This window comes from Daphnia pulex, chromosome 6 (assembly GCF_021134715.1).
Source record: "Daphnia pulex isolate KAP4 chromosome 6, ASM2113471v1".
Classification (NCBI taxonomy): Eukaryota; Metazoa; Arthropoda; class Branchiopoda; order Diplostraca; family Daphniidae; genus Daphnia; species Daphnia pulex.
The window spans coordinates 3,377,590-3,397,786 of NC_060022.1; the positions used below are offsets into that span (position 1 = coordinate 3,377,590).

The window sequence follows — 20,197 nt, forward strand, 5'->3', positions numbered from 1 at the left end:
CAAGAGGGTCTTGCAGCCACACCGGCTCTGGTACGGAAACAAACGTTTATTTGAAACAGTGATAATAATCATCTATATTACACAAATTAATCTTTTTGTTGAATGAAACTTCGTAGGCCTACTCATCAATATTTGACGGAATATGAGTACGGTGTGTATTTGGGTGGGTAATAGGGTTTGTATGATGGCTCAGGATGGTAAGGCTTATAAGTTGGTTCATTGTACGTCGGTTTGTATACATGATACGCAGCAGGCTTGTAGGATTTGGGAGATGTAAGTTTGTAATTCGGTGCTGGATAACTCGGCTTGTAGTCATTCAATAATTGGTAAGGAACGTAATCTGTTGGCTTTTGATAAGGTACTTGCCCAGCAACTACGGCCACAACAGAAGCGATGACAAAAATCTAAAAATAGAATACCGTATTTAATCAAACTATATGTCTTTTAATAAAATAAATAGAAATGAATACCATATTCATGTTATTTTTTTTTTAATGTGTGTAAATGCTATGGGCCGTCAGTTAGAACTGATATAAAGAACTGAGAAGTAGAAAGAAACTGAAATAGCCAACTGATGCTTCTGTACGGCTCCACTTCGTGTTTTTATAAAGATGATGTTTCAAACTCCGCCTCTTGTTTAGATCATTGCGTACGTTTCCTAGGTCTCTCCTTCCTCGTCCATCATTGTGTTGCATGCACGATGAGTTGCAAAAATTTGGCTTTCCCTTTTACCGCATTTTCCTTATTATCGTAATTCTACCCAAACTTCCTGAGAAAGCCAGTACAACAGTCAAGTCTTAAACGCAACGCCACTAGTGAGTCGCTAGTGTATATACGTCCGGTACGTCAATCAGGTTAGACTGAAATTAAGAATTTTAAATTAGCCTTCTGAGCCCAAGTTTATACTCATCAAGCCTTAGCCAAGATTTCAAAAATACATCAAGCCTTTAGACAGCAAATGTGGACGTGATACATGACCAAAATTCTCTTTTTATTTGTTATGCAATACGGAAATTCAATTGGAAATTTTCAAATAGGCAATGGTTGTTGCGTTATTTGCGGACTTGATCTAACACTGTTGAAATCAAAGAGGTGGAGTCTGTGTACAAGCTCTATATAAATATAACCGAATGACGAAGGCTGCATCAGTTGTATTCGGCCGACAGTGATATAACACAGTGGAGACAATGAAGGTCTGATTCATTTTTACCATCACATTTTTGTTCAGTTAAATAATTTATACATTAGTTATTGATCCATACTTAGTAGTAACGATTTCCAATTCTATAGGTAGTCCTTGCCACTTTGATGATGGCCGTCTTGGTGTCAAGCCAAACACCTTACGAAAAACCAAACTACACTAGCTACTCCTTCCCGGAATACAAACAGGAATACAATCAGGATCAGGAATACCCTGAAGTTTACAAGCCATATTTAGATTCAACTCCGGTTTACAATAAACCTGTGCACACACATGCTAAGTTTAAACCATATTTGCATTACGGCACGTTATTTCGACCCTATTACCCAATATTCAAGCCAAACTATCGCGAACCTGAGACAGTGTACAGACATTCACGTTACTCGTCCCGGTGGTACCCGTACCCCACACATGCTACGTACGATACTGCGTACCGGTTTTATAAATAAAAACTTTAAAGGCCATCATAGATTTCGTTTGTTTCTCACTTAAGTTATTTTAGGCAAGAGGCGGAAGCTCGAGTAGACTTCTACTACATATTCAGCTAATCATTTATTCAAAAAATCTCAAATTATTTATTTTCATTTTTCAAATAAATGATTTTTCATGTACTGTAAAATTTGATTAATTGATTCTCGTCCCGAACCTCCCTCGATCCAATACATTTGTAATTGGATCGACTCTGTATTTGTTTCTTCAAGAAAAAGTAATCCTTTGAGGCAAAAGTTTTGATCTTTTTGTAGCCCAAGCGGACACCCGTCAATCTTAGCTCGTTTAGATTCGGGTTGTTCACAAGCTTGTTCTGAATTGCGCTTTCCTTCTCGTTGTTTTCGACGTTGGTTTGACCACGTATTTTCTCTTGCGACGAATTCGATTGCTTTTTTATCCTTCTTGTCTTTGATTTTCCTGATCTCCATCTGAAAAGCGACGCAATGGAGTTTTAACGCAATATCTTAAATATAGATATGTTTGAGTTGTATACTATTTTTAAAGAATTGAGGAGTTCTAGAATCTTCATCAGGACGCAAGCAACCGATAAATCCCCTTTATTGCTCCACCGTTCATTTGAAATGACGTAATTCAAAGGGGGTGGTCCTTTTCCGTTATTTTTTGGCCGTATTTGTGGTAATTTTGGAACTGTCAAGTTATCACAAAACGTCCACGCCAATCCCCATCGTGTAGTGCGACCCTGGCAGAATTCGGTTTCACTCCAGGAAGAAGCGCCCGCCTCTTTGAGAAGAAGGATGATTGGAGCCAAACTTGATTTGTGTCCTAACATAGTAGTAAATATTCTGCAAAGGGAAATATAAACACAATTAAACTAACATTTAAAAAGAAAAAGAAAAATATTTTGTTATTCCTTTACCTTACACAAGATTTTAATTCTTGGCACTCTTTTATAAGATTTTCTATGAATTTTACCTCACCACCCTTTACAGCGATTTCAGTGGTAGAAGCAGAACCACCAGACTTAGGACACATTGGTAATGGTCTTTTATCACTTCTGGACTTTGGTCCAAAACTATCACTGTCAAAGAAGGGTGGGTTGCACATTGTAAAGTCATACTTACGACTGGTGTCGATATTTCCATGTAACATGGATTCAGCTGTTACTTTGACAATTGTAACATGGCTTTGTAAGCAGTTCCGCTCTAATGTTTCTAATGAGCATTTGTAGTTTGTCTCATCTGCTTCTGTTGCAGTAAAATGCCAACCTTTCATTCGGGCTGCAAGTATGGGATAGATACAACAGGCACCAGTTCCTATGTCAATTCCATGAACAATTTGCTCACTAGCTGGATTAACTTGTTGAAGTAAGTCTTCAACCCAAAGTAAATAGTTGAGACGTAGTGGAAGAGTAGGAACAAGTCTGTCAGGAGGTAATTCAACATCAAGATTGAAGTCACGTTTCAGAAGAACAGTAGATAGTGCTCTCACTGCTGCTGCATCCTTGAAATCTATTTCAATTTTTCCTGTAAGTTTCTGTATAAAATTAATGAAAGAAAAAGAAAACATAAGTTTATGAACATGCTGACATCTTCAGTCAGATACAATATTCTTTAAACCAAAATGTTTAAGATTACCTGTTTAGCATGTTTTCTAAATTCAGGAAACTTCAACGCTAATTCTTTAAAGTCTGGAGGAGTTCGATAGGGGTTACGTGGATGCATAAATGACGAATTCATTTTGATTTTACAGGCTTTCAGGGTTCCCAAACAAAAAAAAAGCTAATGAATGAATGTTCGTATAACGAGCGAAAAGATATCAGCTGTGAAACACACGTGCTTCATTTGTTTTAAAAAATGGCTGCCCTGTGGAAAACATGCCATCAATGTCTGCGTTACGGACTTTCACACAAATCTTTTTACCCTTCAGTATCTGCCATAAATGTAATATCTAAAAGAAATTTCAAACCTCGTTGGGTTGCACCTACGTTAAGAGAAATTAAACGAAGAAAAGACGTCGAAGACGACCGTAATGGAGGGCCAAAAATTTTTCACCGAAGCACATTTCTTGAATGGTTGTTTACTTATTTATGGTTCAGAAATATTGACTCAGTTATTAAATATATTTTATTTTGTTATCAGGAATTATGATGCTGAAATATTTGCATTCAGCAACAGACTTGGAGAAAAATTCAATGAAGCTACACTACGAACAGCATTAACACACAAGTCGTATGTTGAGAGGGAAACTGCCAGATTGTCAGATATGGGAGTGGATTCCTATTTACAGATTCAAAACAATGAAGAACTTGCTGTAGTAGGTGGTGAAATGATAAGCAAATTTACCAATGGTTACTTGAGAGCAGTATTCACACAAGTCCCAGAAGAACTCATCACGTATGATTCTTATTATATTCTCCCAAATGTGTGATTATGCTTAACTGTGAATTGGATGCTTTATGTTTAGGGCAATGCATGACTTTCTGACTTCTACTTCAAATTTAGAAACAGTCGGCAAACATATTGGGCTTGGTGACTTGATGCTTTGCTCAGTAAGTTTCTCTTGAAATAGTCTTTACTTTTAAAATGTTTTCATAATCTTGATTCCTTGTTTAGGATTTTCCCTGTGAATCAGAAACCTATGTCAAGTCCCTCAAAGCAGTTGTAGCTGCTTTGGCTGAAAGTTCAGGAGAAGAGAGGGCCAGGATTTTTGTTCAAGATCTGGTTGTTACACAATTGTATGGCTTAGATATAAATGAATTATGGAACCCTTCAGATCCTGTGGGAAATTTGACAGACATTCTTAAGCGAGAAGGAAAAGCTGAACCTGAATTTCGGCTCATCAAACACTCTGGGCAAAACTCAGTTCTAGCCGTGTACTATGTGGGAGTTTACTCTGATAAAAATTTTATTGCTGAAGGTAAGTTTACAATTATGTTTATTCATTCAAACTGGGGCTATAAAATTATTTTACATACAGGTGCTGGAGAAAGTTTAGAAATCGCAAAAGAAATGGCAGCCCGCGAAGCATTAAAACAACTGTTCCACACTGAAGATTCAATGAAAGCTTTACCTTTTGGACGGCAGTTGAAAAACATTCAGTCTAAAATAGTACAGTTAGAAAATCAGCCGAACCTTCCACTTAGTAAATGGATCTCAGAAAAAGTCACATCGGCTGTTCATTAACATTAATTGATTGACTGGCTATCATGGAGAACGAATATAGGTTTGGAACATTGTATAATTTCTTTTCATTTTGGAGTTTGCGCTTCTCCGGTATCGGTAATTATTTGTCCGCTCTTGTCCTTAACACGGATCCGCCCATTCGCATATCTTGTTTCCGAACGGCCATCTTCGTACACGGTTTTCACTGTACCGTCTGGGTATTCTCGTCTCTAAATAGGTTTAAGAAAATGTAAGCATCAACCTTGTTTAGAGATTTTAAGAAGAATCCCACCTTGCAAATAGGAGTGTAAATTTCTCTGATTCCCGAAGGAAAAGTCATAACTCCATGACCCTTGCCATCCGTCCATAGTTTTGTGCCATCAGGCAATTGAGAATCTTCTCGGCCATCAGGATATTTCATCTTCTGTGCTCCTCCGGGATATTCGACCTGAGAACGGCCATCTGGATAAGTAGTTTCAATCTGTCCACTAAAAGAGGGAAAACAAAATCCTAAGTAACGACTACCCTGGGGAAAAGTTCGAGGAGAACTACGAACCTTGAAAATTCAAGAATATCTGTTCCATCTGGCTTAGTGGTGTGCTTTGTGCCACTGTCAGCGTAGGTGTAAATAACACTTCCATCAGCAAGCTTCTGCTTGATATCACCATTGTAATAAACCACCTGTGTTCCTTTGCCATCAGGCCAAATTTCCTTGCGATTGCCATTCGGGTAGAGCACCAACTTGGTTCCATCGGGCAGTACAGTTTGTGAAACACTACCTATAACACGAAACCATTTTTAACGTTTCGAAATTGATAAACTGTCAATTTTCTTAACAAACCAGATCCAGGACTTGAGTTCACAAGAAGGGTTTCTTCGGGTTTTTGGCGACTTAGTGAATCGCTGGGTTGTGTAGGATTTTTCTGGGGATTCCTTGCTGAGCCATTAGGGACAGTTTCGGTAGGATTAACCAAAGCAATCTGTGGACTCTGAGGACGTACTGCAGGCACATTTGCTTCTGCAATCACAGGAATTGATTTCTCGCTTTTTGAATTTTTCGCCTAGAAAATAAGAGAGAAGTTTTATAAATAAATATGTGTTTATCCAAATTTAATTGTAATAAACATACCAAAGCCCCGGGTCGAAGACTGGCATTAAGCCGACGTCGCAGATTTTGTTCTTCGGCGCGCACTTTTTCAAGGTTATCGGTTAATTCGCGATTACGTATTTCAAGTGCACGTATCTTTTCCTGGACGACGGTTTGACTTGCCATCCATTTGTTCTCCTTCTGTCGATGTTCTTCTTTCGCTTGCTTCAATTCTTCTCTTAATTTTTTCAATTCCTCTACGTTTTCTGTTTTATAATGTCATTGAAGTGGTTGTTTAAAAAAAATGTATATACTAACTTAATGCTTTAATTACCTTTCAGTTGAGGTAGATCTTTGATTTGTTCAATTCGTACTCTTTTCTGTTCCTCACTATAGAGTAACTGCAATCTTCGCTTCTCGTTTTCAGTGTACCGTCTAAATTTTTCTTGTTCCTGCTCCAACTTTTGTTTAGATTCGTCGTGCTCTTTTCTTGCCCGACGGATAGCTTCGGTTTCTCGTCTGTAGTTGGCGATTTCGCGTTCAAGGCTGGTGAGTCGAGATCGTAAGAGTGATGTTTGGTAAACAACACGAGGATCTTCTATGGGTAGTTGTAAAGAAGCAGCACCTGTTAAAAGTAAACATTTAGTCATACTAAATATTTCTGTGTGTTGTTTACTTTAGGTTACCTTTTATTTGGTCGATAACAGGATCAGAGATATTGCTCAGAGGATTATTAGTTTTAAGGAAGTTTTCTTCCTGGGTAGTAGGTGAAGTAAGTTCTTCATTGTTCCACAATCGGACCGGATTGCCGAACAGTTTTTGATAATCTGGAAAACCTATTGGCGACGTAGGCGTTTCATCTAAGTCGAAGGGCTCCCGAATAGGACAAGTAGGCTCGTTTGAATGCTGGCTGGGTCGAATAGTGTTGGAAACGTAAGGTGATGCGTGAGAATGACCAGGATCTTCTTCTGAAATGTCTGCCAACCAAGGTTTCTCGTATTCTTCGTTGGTTTGTGTCTGCACTTCTTCGACATGCTCAGCAAAGCGAACGTGCCTACTAGGTTTACCCGATGTCCTTTCGGTGATAACTTCAACCTCTTCATTGCTGCTTGTTCCTTTTCTTGAAAGGAAATTGATGACTTTTGATGGAGAAGGGAGATGTGTCACTCCTTTATCAATGAGTTGGCCGATAAGAGAAGAACTGGACGAAAAGCTAGCGTTGATGTTAGCAAAACGTTCCAAGAGCTCGAAAACGGCAAGATCCTCTTCGTTTCTAGACGAGTTAACGTCTCTTAAAGATTCATCGACTCTTCGGCCTGTAAAGGGTAGAATCTGGTATAAAATTTTTGTATCTTGCACTGATTCAACAGGAGTTGGTTTCAAGGTAATTTGATTTTGCACAGGTGCTAATACTGGTTTGGGAAATTTTTCCTTTATTTGAATTTTTGAACTCATTGAAGTAGAAGGAATTTTGTTTTCTTTTCCATGGTTCCCTTTAGAATGGGTTGATTTTTCTATTTTTGGTTTTGTGATGACACCAAATCTAGATATTCCCTGTCCTCTTTTCAGAAATGTAAACTTTTTAGCTTGAGCAGCGTTTTGTGATGTTAATGCTTGATCTTTAGTATTTATTGAAGTCTCTAGCAATTGCTGAAATGTTTGCACAGATCTTGGTTTCTTTAATGGTACATCATCAACGTTTTGTGGCGAGGTGATAGAATTTTGTTGGTTATTGTCTCTATTTTCTTTCTGATTATCACATTTTCCTGTTGATATCAAATTGGGAGCTTCTACAATTTCAAACGAACCATTTTCTGAGGTATTAGTGGTGTCACCAGCATTGATCATGGATAAAAGTTTCTTTTGTTTTTCCATAAGAAGTAGTCTTTGATGTTGTTGTTGCTCCATTAAGCGATTTTTCTGCTCTTGCTGCCAATTCCTTAGCTTTTGAAGCATTTCTTCCGACATAACATCTTCTGCTGAAGTATCCTCTTCCATCCTTATAATTAAGTCGAATTCCTATTCTACACTACGTGTTTACACTTGCGATTCAAAAATGTTGTTGATAACTGGAAATGTCAAAAAGGGGAACTGCTTTTTGAATCATTCGATAATCGATATATTCCCAGAAATCGATAAACGAAATTATTTTATTCCGGATTTCTACTGTTTTAATATCATTCGCAACTTCTAAGTAAGAATAAAACTTTAAATTTATATTTAATATAAAAAAGAGAATGCTTTTACATTTTTCCTTAACAATATAATTCTGATTGATTTATAGGGGGTATAAAATTGAACGGTAGAGGGCAATAGCTGTCCTTGAAAAAAATTTAACGGCCATATTGTTGTGGCGCGGGATAGCATGGTGGGACTTTCCCTTATATCTTGGCCATATCCCATCAGTCCCTCTCAACATCAGCTGGTCCAGTCCAGGCTCAAGTAGCTGGGGCGCCAGGCTAAAAAGTTTTTTTTTTAACTCTTGCTACGTTGAAGGGGGCAAAAGTCGGAATTGTTCAGTCCGACACAAAACGTTTTTTGTTTGTCCATTTTACACAAATGGCTGGTTTTTCCGTTTGGCGTGTTATTTGTATTTGATCTTTCGAACCGATCACTTCGTCCTTCAGTGCCCATTCAGTTGGTGTTGGCGGTTTCCGTCTCTTATTTTTAATAATTATTTAGGAACACAACAGTTTCCTCATTTTCAAGAATGGAACTCGCCAGTGCCAAAGCTAAACGTGTTTATAAAGTCGTCTTGACCGGAGGTAAAAAAAGAATCCGAGGGAAAACTCACTAGTGCACGTGCTTACAACTTAGTGTGCAGCATGGTGGGAAATGTCGATGACTGCTTGCCAGACTTTTTATCGATTTTTTTTTTGTCGCACATTTTTTTGGCTTCTTATTTTAAATATTCTTCTACGTGTGCCATTATTGAGTAGAGCGCTATATTTCCGACCAAAGAAATTTTTCTTTGTAACTTATGCTCATGTGAATTCACTTAGGACCGTGCGGGGGAAAAACTACTGGGCAAAGCAGGCTGTGCACCTTCTTTGAAAACTTGGGATGGAAGGTATTTTTTATTATTGGGGCAGTATGTAGTAGAATACAATTTGACTGACGTATCGTCGTATTATTATTTTGTTCATTTTAGGTTTTCAGAGTGCCTGAAACTGCCTCAACCTTACTCAGGTTAGAACCAATTGCTTTGTTCTTGGTTAATCAGTTTCGCCTAAAATGAGATTGCATGTCGCCATGGGCGTTTCAAAAATTAATAACGAAAACATGTTTTGCTTTATCCTTCGCTTACTATTTACTTGACCTTTAAATGCCATATCGTAGATGTTTTTTTTTTATCTTACAATTTTGCTTTATTTTAACTTTCTAATTTTTAAAAAATGTTTTCTTCAACTTTTAGCGGCGGGGTGAAATTCGCCGATTTGTCACCTGAAGATGGTAAGAAGCAACTCTTTCTAGTTCTTGCTACATTTAGTTACTTTCCTTTCTCCTCACTCGTGATCATCCTCACGTGTTTTTCATTCAACAATTGTAAAAATGTGATTATTTCAAAATGGGGTTCGTATTTCATCATTATTGATGTGTGTGTGAGGAAATAATGTCAAGTGGTAAAAACAAATGTGATGGGTTTTTCTAGGCCCAAGCTCAGGGTCAAATAATGCAGATAACGACCATTTTACGGGGACTAGATGCTGGACAAGCGAGACGAACTTGGGCCCGAGCCTTTCTGATCGATGTCAGCAGCGTGCTCCTTACCAAAGCGGCAGCGGTGTGTATGTGTGTGGTTGTATGTGTGTGTGCCTGCCTGTGGCTGTGTGTTTCTGCTTTCGAATTGTTGAGTTTGAAAAAAGTAAAAATAGATTTCGGGCTTTACTATAGTTTGCTAGTAGCTGGCTGGGTATAAACGTGTTTGTCAGCATGAGAAGGACCCGTCTCCGGTTTTCTAGATTACAAGGGGAGAAGATGGTCACCTGCCAATAATCTGCCCACCGCGACGTGACGTTCCTCCGCATTTCCTCCGACTGACGTAATTCGAGTACAAGCCTTAAACCTTCCGTGTATTCCTTGGCACGGATGTAATTGTTTCGTGTTCAACTGTGGTGAAACTAAAAGGATGAGAAAAAAGTTGCGAAACTTTGTTATGGATTCATGATGGATGGGTTAGATATCGCCCGCCGGAATAGCGGACATTCGAGCCTTTGTATATTGGGGTTCAATTTGCTGCCAAGTGAAGCCTCGTCAGTGGGACTTGTTATCGATGGGAACCGACTGCAAATGTTAGATGCTGAAAGAATGCGCATTGCTTGAGGTTTAGTCGATTCCCGTTATCCGCTTTCACTGATCAAATATCATCCCCGCATATCGTCTGAAGGCGATCGAACTGAATCATTGATGACCCCCCTCCTCCTTCGACCGATCGTGTGTCACGTTAACAAAAGGATGTGGTCAAATGTACACGTCCATCCCGTATTGATTGGTCATTAGACTCCAGTTTGCAATTGTGTTGATGATATGTAGTTTAATCAAATTATCATCTCGTTTTATTTCCTCTCATGCAGCTATCACATTTCAAGAGAACTTGCTGAAGACGATGATCCAAATGGAGAATACATTTTTCGCTCTTGCTGAACATTTCAACCGCGATTGCATTATTATTTGCGACCGAGGAACTATGGACGCATCCGCATGTAAGTTGCCATAGAGATTTCGTTCTCATTTTTCCACGTGAATAATTTAGTCTAGCTCAGTTGCAAGTAAGGATGGATCTATAGTGACATGCCCCACGAACATGTTAGTAAACCAATACTAGTGGTCCGATTTCGCTTTGAATCGAACAGGAGATGAAGTTGGCGAGATCGTGCAGAAATTGCGTGATTCCACGTGAAGCACGTACGCAAAGTATTGATTGCTGAAAGTAGTACATCCCGGAGATTAAATGATTTCTCCAACTTCTTCACGAAATGTTGCCAGTATAATATAGCTTCGCGGTTTAGTAATTAAATGCGCGGTTTCTAGCATAGATAGCGTGATATTCGTTAAACCAGTTTCACCTTGATAAATAGCATGACCATAAAACTCAAGGTTATTGAGAAAACGCTTGGCTCAAGTTTATGTTATCAATATATAACATGTGTATGTAATTGTGGTTAATGGAGTTTTACGCAATAATAAGTCAATGTCGTTTCACATTTTATCTCATGGATTATGTCTATTAAACTAGTTATTTTTATTAGTTGTCTCAAAGGAAGTTTGGGAGCAGTTGATGAAAACAAACGGGTGGAATCCGGTTGAGCTAAGAGACACGAGATACAACCAGATAATCCACATGGTATCAGCTGCCAAAGGCGCTGAGGACTTTTACACTACTGAGGTAATAACATACATTAAAATGAAATTTAGTGATACTCATTCATGTTTTTAAATCAACAACAGGATCACTCTTGCCGGAGTGAAAATCTGGATTTGGCCCACACACTAGATGATCGTGCGGCTGAAGCTTGGATTGGCCATCCTTATTTTGACGTTATCGACAATTCGACTAATTTCGATACTAAACTCCGTCGCATGATTAGCGTAAGCTTACGGTAAATTTTGTTTATTCGGAACAACTTATTTTCATTCGTCGATTTTATAGGCCGTATGTCAGCGAATGGGTCTGGACACTGGAGACCGTTTGGAAACCAACGCTAAGAAGTTCAAGTTCTTAGTTCGTTCATTGCCCGATGACAGTATGTTTCCTCCTTTTGAGGATTTTGACGTCATTCATGACTATTTACAGACCAATTCAAAGAAGACGCAAGCTCGCTTAAGAAAAAGAGGCCAAAAAGGTGAGCTTCTATCCGTAGGATTAATAATTTGATTGAATTCGTTGTGTATTGATTGCTCGTTGCATGTCGCTAGATCGCTGGAGTTACACCTTAACTGTACGTCGGCCGGAAGTACGTGGTCAAGTGGTAGAAATCAAGACGCAAATCACCAGCAGAGATTACACTAACATGCTGGAGCAACGTGATCCTTTTCACCTAACCATTTTAAAGAAGAGACGTTGCTTTCTCTATCACAACCAGTATTTCCAACTGGATATTTACAAAGAGCCTTGCCATCCGAGGTATACTTAGCAATTGGATTTTTTCCAACAGAAACACTTCACTATACCAAAAACGCTTTTCATAGATGCCACGGCCTAGTGTTGTTGGAAACGTATACGACGCAATCGTTGGAGGAATTCCAAGCTAATAAATTGCCCGATTTCCTTGACATTGTCGATAACGTGACGGGCGATCCGACCCACTCTATGTACAACCTTTCTCTTAAAGAGGAATGGTTAAATAATAAAAAATTCTGCTTCAAACTTGCAGGTAACGCAATATCCGATAACAAATATTTGGTATTTTTCTTGTGTGTGTTGTGGAAATCCTGGGAGGGTTTGTACCGTTCACAGGGGAGTTCACATACATTGTGGGGAAATATTGTGTAAGTTATAGTTACATATTAAAGGATCCATATTTTAAATTATTGACTCAGCTGAATTGCACGAGGAATTGGGCTGAGGTAAGGAACACCGAGCTTGATGGCTAATGATCGAGTCGGATGCATGCGTGTGTATCATAGGAGAATTTTCACCACAGAATTTATTTAGCAAATCACAATTTTTTCGTATCCTAGTATTTGTTCCTTATTTTCTACTTTTATTTTAAGTTTAAGTCTCGTAGAATTTGACTAATAATTTTTTTTTGTATCTGAATATCAAAAATCTGCAGCCGACGACGAAGATGACCTGACTGGAAGCCCTCGAACCAATGGCTGGATAGGACCACACGTTAATGGAGTTTAGTAGCGATTCTCAGCACATATGGTCAAGGGCACGTTAAGTAACCGACTATTAAATCTGATTCCTGTGAGTCTCAGTTCTTATTCAAGTTATTCTACTCTCACTATATCAACTCCCCCCCCCCCCCACATACAAAGGTAAAAGAAGAAATAAAGAAAGCAAGAATAGAAAAATTTTCTGGGAACACCTGACTCATGATAACTACGATTTTCTTACTGCTGCTTTGTAATAACTACAAAAGTTGCAATACGCTCGTGTTAAAGTTATTAGCTAGTCTACTAAATGATGATCGCCGATAAACTGTAGCATTTGGCCGTCAATACTTAAGCGACCGTGTTACAATTTCTTCATTTACCCTTTACAAGTGCATTATATCCCATGTAGTATTAAAATAACCTTCATTTTCTTAGACAAATACAATATTGTATTCTTGCAGTAATACAAATTCTGGAAATTTCAAGTGTATCATTTTAACATTTACAAGTTGAATTTAAGTTCAATGGTGCAGATTATGCCCCTTTACCTTTTTTTGCAGTGTAACAACTTTGACTGGTAGCAGAAATTGGTCTTTTTGTTGCATGAGAAGTGGTTTGAGATGTAATGACAGAGTCCTGATCATAATCAGAACTGCTTACACTTTGCTGATTTATTTCTTGATTTTGTTTCTTCTGCAAGAGCTCAGAGTCATGAGCAAAGACACAGTTTGACCCAAATCTGCACCTCCCTTTCCTATAGTTCCAGCAAATTTTTCTCCCATTGATTTCTTTGATGTCTTCAAGTTTGGGGGTGAATTTTACATGCTTTTCAAGTGTGCCCTTTTCTGCTTCCTCTGCTTCTTTGTATGGATTTGCAAACACAGATTTTCCTGACACTGAAGTCTCTGAACTGCGAAAAGGGTTTTTCAAGTTCTTTAAATGTTCATCTTGCAACGAAAAGTTATCTGCTTGATCGTTTTCTTCACTAAAAAATGAAATATTTAGAAATTTAAAAAATTCATAGAGAAATTTGTCATACCCACTACTACTATCATCAAAAACCTGAAAAAAATTATTTTTGATTTTTGATTTCACAGGATCTTCAGCAAGTTCTGTTTGTGTTGATTCTTTTGTTTCCGTTCCAGAACTTTCCGAGCTATCCGATCCATAACCCACCAACAAATTTAACGAAGTCATCTAATTTTTTATCGTAGAAGCTTAACGAGTGCTTAATTTAAACTAAAGAAATGGTGAATTATTTAAAATTTTAGTAGATCTCTTAACTGACTTGCAGAACAATGTGTAGTTGTGTTGTGTACTGTACATTGTTGCAGACGACATTACCCAAAACACAAGAGAAGTCATAGGGTTACCCAGCCCTCTGTTGAAAAAGTTTAGAGACAGGTTTTTTTTTTCAAAGATAAGTGATCAGTAGTTTATTAAATATCAAAGTGTAAATCGTGATTGTTATTAGTATAGATCAGTACCAGCAAAATTGCAATTCAATCAACGTGTAATCGGAAGTTTGAAAGTGCATACTATCTCGGATTTTTTTAAAGAAACTTGCACACAAGGATTTAAGAACTAATTAACTACAGTTTTATTCGAACGCATCGAAAAGTCATGAATAGCTCAGGTTCAGAACGTAATGTTAGGGCGGGATTCAAAGAGAAACGTCGAAACGATACAGACAAGAACACACCGAATGCACGACAGATTGGCCATCATTTAAATGTTTGTCCAGCCATAGGGCTAAGCAATGTGCAACTTAAAACACACAAAAAAAAAACACTGATGATTTTCTCAAACGCCTCCTCGGCGATATGGGTGGTATTGAGATTGCGACGGCTGGTGGTGGTGACCACCTCCTCGTTGAGGACCCGGTCCTCCAGGGCCAGCAGCTCCGGCTCCTGCTCCAGGAACACCAAGACCATTACCGGCAGGTGCAACGCCAGGTGGTGGGACTCTTTCTGGATTTCCATAGCCTAAAAAAATAACCATAATTATCATAAAGATCCTTTTTTGTAAAAACTAAATTAACAATCACCTTGTCCACCTCCATATCCTTGAGCGTTAGCTTCTTGGGCGTATCCTCCTCTGTATCCTTGGTTAACGTCCTTGGATAATAATAAAAAAAAAAACGATTGAATTCCTAAAAAAATGTAACATTTGACTCGCACAATTAACTTACTGTTCCATAGCCATTAGTTCCGTATCCAGCACCGTACTGAGCAGGTTCAGCTTTTACTCCAGGAACTCCAGGTCCAGTAGGGGCAGCTGCGCCCGGAGGACCACCATTAGTTGGGTTAGGACCTCTACCATACATATCGCCGTTGGGACCTGGGCCACCAGGTCCACCTCCTTGTGGGCCCGGTCCTCCCCAATTCCAGTTGTTGTATCCACCTTGTTGAGGTCCACCTTGAGGGCCTATATAGTTTAACACGTTCTTATTTTCATTCATCTACGCGGTATCAAAGACAATGTGATTCATGGAAAAACTTCTATTTAGAAAATCTCAGCCAATTTATCTTCGAAATATATCCTGGAGAAGAAACAATCACTTTATCAGCATACACTTTATTACCATAGCCATAATTAGCTCCTGGTCCTCCTCCATATCCTCCCCACTGCCCTTGTGGGCCCCATCCTTGATATCCACCTTGGGGTCCATATCCATATCCACCTTGATTGGCAGGTCCACCCCATCCTTGATAACCACCACCCATGGGAGGGCCCATCGGTCCACCCATTGGGCCACCCATAGGACCCATACCCTAAATGGCAAAAACGCAAAAAAAAAAAAAGAAAAAAGAAAAACACAAATCGATTATTTAAAATCTGTTTGTAACTTAAGTTTGAGCAAGAAAGCTTAGTGACTTACCCCATGCATTCCCATTCCCGGACCTTCCCATCCACCATTGTGTCCTCCACGTCTCATTCCACCAGATGATCCTCGAGTATCACGGGGCTCTGCTTTCTTGATTTCAACCTATGGTCCAAAAGAAATCTTTATTCCTTGTTTGATGACTAATGTTAATTCTAACATTAGAACGAATTATTATGCATTCATATTTTTTTAAAACAATAAAGAGAGCTCACCACCGACCTTAACTTGTTACATTATTGATAAGATTATCTATTGTTTTCTATGAGTTAATTACAATTACTATTTAGAAGACCAATAGATTGGTACAAAGACCAGCTTAACTCGACGGTTAGATACATTTTCTAAATAAACTTTAAAAATATATAAGATCAAGTGTCGGCGAGGTTTAAACAATGGTGAGCCCTGATTATTCATACTTCCGATTGCGTTTTTCACAAAGAGTAAGGGAGAGGGACATTGGTTGTTGTTTTGATGATAGAATACCTGCTTTCCATTGATTGAAACATAGTGTTCACCAGTGCAGCGATCCACCGACTCCTCCGATTCAAAGGTCAAAAAGCCAAAGCCTGTCCCAAGGTTTTCCAAATTGCTTATTACACTTTTTTTATACCACTTTTCTTTACATCTTTCTTTGATCTCATTAATAATCATTAGAAGAAATCTTGGGACAGGCCTGACTAAATTATTTTTCAACCATAACTTTTGACTGTAGATCTGATGAGATTGATACCGGATTCTAATACTTGAAGAGAAATAAATCTAATACATCGTTAAAAACTAGAGTTGTGATTATGAAAGAAATATTGACTCAACCCAATGGGTATGCCAATATTTAGTCAGATGTAAAACTTGTAAATCCACCCTCCCAAGTTCCTTAATGGCATATTATCTACTGTAATTCGCGGAAACTCTTTCACATGAGCAGTAGAAGTAAACGTGGATAGGAACTTAGCCATTTGCTTACCTATAGGAATAAAATAACCACACTATTAAAGTTAGCAAAGTTATCAAAAAAGGAATCCATCGAATCTTCGGAATATAACCACTTACACTTGCGTCATACGTTATGTAAGGACGTTCATAGTTTATTTACGCTGTTTTAATTAACTTTAATACCCACTAATTGAGGAAAGTGACTCACCTCGAGATTTTTTCTTTTCTTGGTCGTACATGATAACGACTTCAGAGACCTTTCCGTACTGCGAGAAGAAGTTACGAAGATCTGTTTCTGTCAAGTTTGATGGAAGCCCACCTAAAAATACTTTGTAACCATTTCCTGTACCCATACTCCGGCGAGGAGCGCGTACCATTTCGGCACGTGGATTACAAGGTTTGGGGTCAATCTGCATAAACATAAAAATATGAGATCATAAAAAACAACCAAAAATGTAGAAAGAAATCAAATATATATCTCAAGTTGAGATATAAACTTCAATTCCTTCCACTTCTATGTAGCAATACCGCGAAAGGAGATAAAATTATGTTAAACATTCTATCACCGCTCAGGTAGTGCAAATAAGAGTATGAAGAAAATATAAAAACTTACTGTGCGATTATCGAGTATATGGGGTGTGTTTTGTAGTACTAAACCAACATTGTTAGGATCAGCAAATGTAATGAACCCAAACCCTCTCGATCTACCAGTTTCTGGGTTCTTCATTACCACACAGTCAACAACTTCACCATACTGACTGAAATATCGAAGCAAATTATCGCGCGTCGTTTCCCAGCTTAAACCTCCGATGAACATTTTACTAAAAAAACAAGATTCGTACCAAAAAATAGTAAATGGACGCAAATCATGAAAAGCTTAGTGTACGGCGTCATGGATTTACATTCTCCCATGAACTTCACATGTCATATTATAAATGGAAAAAATTTCTTACCCTTGTTCATTCGAATTATCACCACCTTCTTTTCCAGGGAATTTTTGTTGAGAGGCCATTGTTCAGTTTAAATTGAATATAACAGTAAACGAATCTTTCAAATTTTCGAGGAGTGTTCGCACTGCGCTTGGGTTGGCTTCTTCAGTTGAGAAATGGGGGAAATGGCTGGCCCGGCATTTCAGTCAGTTTGCACCGTTGCCTGGACACTTTTTCTAGTTGAAAACTTGAAACTTAAATTATGAAATTATTACTTATAAAAAACTATGCTGTTTCTTTTACACATTCCAATAAAAAAATTTCTGAGTCTTAAAAAAATGATTGGATTTTGAAAAGAAAAGAAAACTCGCACTGAGGAATGAAGCGCTTTATTGAATAGTGTAGTCTAGCAACTGTTTAGCCCTAAGCGAAGCGAACATATGCATCTTGGCTTGTCGCACATTTTTGTGAAAAGTATATAAAAAAAGGTTACACGCTTCATCATGGCCCTCTGTTGTTCTCGTAATATTACATTTTCATTATAAATATCAATTTAAAACCAATCCATTCTTCTGAGAAATTTGATATTTAATGTCTTATATCTCTTGCTTATATAGTGTCGAACGAAGTTCCCGAACATCCTGTGGTCTCACCGGTGTCAGGATCTGTGTTTGAACGTCGGCTGATTGAAAAGTACATTGCTGATAACGGGGTAGATCCCATCAATGGGAAAGAAATAACTGTAGATCAACTTATTGAAATCAAAAGTAAGAAATTTTTTATCAAAGTTCCACAATGAATTTACATGTAATTGAAATTTTGTTTCTAGCCCCCCCAATTGTTAAGCCTAAAGTGCCATCTGCAACAAGCATTCCCGCCGTGCTTAAGTCTTTACAAGATGAATGGGATGCTGTCATGTTAAATTCCTTTACTTTGAGGCAACAATTACAAACTGCTCGACAAGAATTGAGGTATTGACCAACTTAATTACACATGGAATTATTGTGCAAACATTCTCTTTCTATTTGTAGTCATGCTCTCTACCAACATGATGCTGCTTGTCGTGTTATTGCACGCCTCCACAAGGAAGTGTCTACAGCACGGGAAGCACTTGCAACTCTTAAGCCCCAGACTGGCTATGCTGCTGTATCTACACCATCTGTTGCTGCCTCAGTAAGAAAGCATTATGATATTTATTTGTATGTTATTTATGATAAATTTACTGATTTGATGTAAGGCTGAAGCGGGTGGTGTGGCAGCACAACCGATCGAGGCAGCTGGATTAACTCCGGAAATCATATCACAATTACAAGATAAAGCCACTGTTCTTACTCAAGAACGAAAACGTAGAGGCAAAACCATGCCCGAAGGCTTAGCTACAGCAGAAGCTTTGAAGGGATATAAAACTTTGGCATCTCATCCGGTAATGACATATAATTTTGAAATGTTATCCCATCTTCATGGATTGATTACATATAGGCTTTGCACAGTGCAAGTATGCCCGGAATTTTGACCATGGACGTTCACGCCGCCGATACTTCTCATATTTTGACTGGAGGTAACGATCGATGCGCTACAGTTTTTAACAAGGACACTGAGCAGGTTGTTGCTGTTCTCAAGGGACATACAAAAAAAGTTACCAAGGTGCTTTATCATCCAGAAGAGGTAATTTCATGTTTTCTTTTAATTTTCTCTTGATTTACTTTGTTATATGATACTAATATACCCCTTGAATCTGTTATAGGAAGTCGCGATAACAGCATCTCCTGATGCGACGATTCGTGTTTGGAATATAACCGGCTCCTCACAATCTGCCATCATCCGTGCTCATGATGGCCCTGTCACAGGCTTGTCGCTCCACGCAACCGGAGAATATGTTTTGTCGACGTCACTGGATCAACACTGGGCATTTTCAGACATTCGCGTTGGGCGGTTGTTGACAAAGGTTGCCGACACAGACGGAAATCCGCTTACGACAGCCCAGTTCCATCCAGATGGTCTCATTTTCGGCACTGGAACACAAGATTCACAGATCAAAATTTGGGATTTAAAAGAACAATCTAACGTGGCCAACTTTCCAGGTTTGGCTCTTTTAAAATAATCTTGTGATAAACATTAGCTTTACTATTACCATTTTTACAATTACAGGTCATTCCGGTCCTATTGCGGCTTTGTCATTTTCAGAAAATGGTTACTATTTGGCTACAGCGGCAGAAGACTCTTGCGTCAAATTGTGGGATTTACGGAAATTGAAGAATTTTAAAACAATTCAGCTCGACGAAGGATACGAAGTTAAGGACTTGTGCTTCGATCAAAGCGGCACCTACCTTGCTGTGGCTGGTACCGACGTGCGTGTTTATCTCTGCAAGCAATGGGAAACTCTTAAGACTTTTAACGACCATACAGCATTGGCTATGGGAGTCCGTTTCGGCAACCATGCGCAGTCGATAGCGTCTGTGAGTATGGATCGTACGCTGAAAATTTATGGCATCGAGTGATTCACTGTATTCAATGTTGAGAGGGGATTTTTAAATGAACATTTTTCGTCTTATCCTTTTTTTTGCTGTAAGGTGTGCAAACCGCATCGAACTCTCGCCCTCACAAAAATACACGCGTTTCATTTTTCCCATCAAAAACAATTCTACGAGTGTATATCGATAGTTAAGTTTCCCGCGTTACTATCGATACATTAAATAAAACAAAAAGCTTCGAAATTTTGTCACTAGT

General features: G+C 38.6%; 6 protein-coding genes and 2 long non-coding RNA genes across 9 annotated transcripts; 4 read left to right on the forward strand and 4 right to left on the reverse strand.

Moving 5' to 3' along the window:
* Window positions 1-26: 26 nt before the first annotated feature.
* On the reverse strand, window positions 27-575 carry LOC124195737. Its single transcript, XR_006875383.1, has 2 exons — window positions 471-575; window positions 27-404 (listed from the first exon to the last, which is right to left on the reverse strand). It is a non-coding gene; the product is annotated as an uncharacterized LOC124195737 (long non-coding RNA).
* A 23-nt stretch (window positions 576-598) lies between these two features.
* LOC124195735 lies at window positions 599-1,476 on the forward strand. The gene is made up of 2 exons (XR_006875381.1): window positions 599-1,193; window positions 1,291-1,476. It is a non-coding gene; the product is annotated as an uncharacterized LOC124195735 (long non-coding RNA).
* A 291-nt stretch (window positions 1,477-1,767) lies between these two features.
* LOC124195732 lies at window positions 1,768-8,063 on the reverse strand. Its single transcript, XM_046590289.1, has 10 exons — window positions 6,586-8,063; window positions 6,234-6,524; window positions 5,942-6,165; window positions 5,654-5,873; window positions 5,369-5,591; window positions 5,105-5,300; window positions 3,286-3,390; window positions 2,568-3,184; window positions 2,187-2,493; window positions 1,768-2,118 (listed from the first exon to the last, which is right to left on the reverse strand). Exons 1-10 carry the CDS (start codon window positions 7,895-7,897, stop codon window positions 1,783-1,785), a joined length of 3,831 nt encoding a protein of 1,276 aa, XP_046446245.1. The 5' UTR covers window positions 7,898-8,063; the 3' UTR covers window positions 1,768-1,782.
* LOC124195724 (39S ribosomal protein L44, mitochondrial-like) lies at window positions 3,444-4,886 on the forward strand. Its single transcript, XM_046590277.1, has 5 exons — window positions 3,444-3,722; window positions 3,790-4,044; window positions 4,115-4,199; window positions 4,264-4,567; window positions 4,628-4,886. The coding sequence occupies exons 1-5, from the start codon at window positions 3,505-3,507 to the stop codon at window positions 4,831-4,833; spliced, it is 1,068 nt and encodes a 355-aa protein (XP_046446233.1). The 5' UTR covers window positions 3,444-3,504; the 3' UTR covers window positions 4,834-4,886.
* Window positions 8,064-8,234: 171 nt separating the features above from the next.
* On the forward strand, window positions 8,235-13,206 carry LOC124195718 (TRPL translocation defect protein 14-like). 2 transcript variants are annotated; one of them, XM_046590266.1, is made up of 12 exons: window positions 8,288-8,664; window positions 8,902-8,969; window positions 9,051-9,088; window positions 9,315-9,352; window positions 9,552-9,683; window positions 10,474-10,602; window positions 11,149-11,285; window positions 11,348-11,488; window positions 11,550-11,742; window positions 11,816-12,023; window positions 12,089-12,273; window positions 12,676-13,206. In XM_046590266.1, the coding sequence occupies exons 1-12, from the start codon at window positions 8,610-8,612 to the stop codon at window positions 12,747-12,749; spliced, it is 1,398 nt and encodes a 465-aa protein (XP_046446222.1). In that variant the 5' UTR covers window positions 8,288-8,609; the 3' UTR covers window positions 12,750-13,206. The 2 variants fall into 2 exon arrangements, with proteins under 2 accessions (XP_046446223.1, XP_046446222.1); XM_046590267.1 differs by lacking the exon at window positions 9,552-9,683 and having other exon boundaries at window positions 8,235-8,664.
* Window positions 13,148-14,055, reverse strand: LOC124195731. Its single transcript, XM_046590288.1, has 2 exons — window positions 13,761-14,055; window positions 13,148-13,706 (listed from the first exon to the last, which is right to left on the reverse strand). The coding sequence occupies exons 1-2, from the start codon at window positions 13,916-13,918 to the stop codon at window positions 13,256-13,258; spliced, it is 609 nt and encodes a 202-aa protein (XP_046446244.1). The 5' UTR covers window positions 13,919-14,055; the 3' UTR covers window positions 13,148-13,255.
* A 242-nt stretch (window positions 14,056-14,297) lies between these two features.
* LOC124195719 (heterogeneous nuclear ribonucleoprotein 27C-like) lies at window positions 14,298-17,702 on the reverse strand. The gene is made up of 9 exons (XM_046590268.1): window positions 17,495-17,702; window positions 17,155-17,362; window positions 16,750-16,951; window positions 16,092-16,174; window positions 15,603-15,710; window positions 15,306-15,495; window positions 14,913-15,148; window positions 14,769-14,838; window positions 14,298-14,706 (listed from the first exon to the last, which is right to left on the reverse strand). The coding sequence occupies exons 1-9, from the start codon at window positions 17,551-17,553 to the stop codon at window positions 14,525-14,527; spliced, it is 1,338 nt and encodes a 445-aa protein (XP_046446224.1). The 5' UTR covers window positions 17,554-17,702; the 3' UTR covers window positions 14,298-14,524.
* A 158-nt stretch (window positions 17,703-17,860) lies between these two features.
* On the forward strand, window positions 17,861-20,106 carry LOC124195717 (pre-mRNA-processing factor 19-like). The gene is made up of 8 exons (XM_046590265.1): window positions 17,861-17,992; window positions 18,088-18,237; window positions 18,300-18,441; window positions 18,502-18,643; window positions 18,708-18,893; window positions 18,950-19,135; window positions 19,215-19,551; window positions 19,619-20,106. Exons 1-8 carry the CDS (start codon window positions 17,974-17,976, stop codon window positions 19,966-19,968), a joined length of 1,512 nt encoding a protein of 503 aa, XP_046446221.1. The 5' UTR covers window positions 17,861-17,973; the 3' UTR covers window positions 19,969-20,106.
* Window positions 20,107-20,197: the final 91 nt, after the last annotated feature.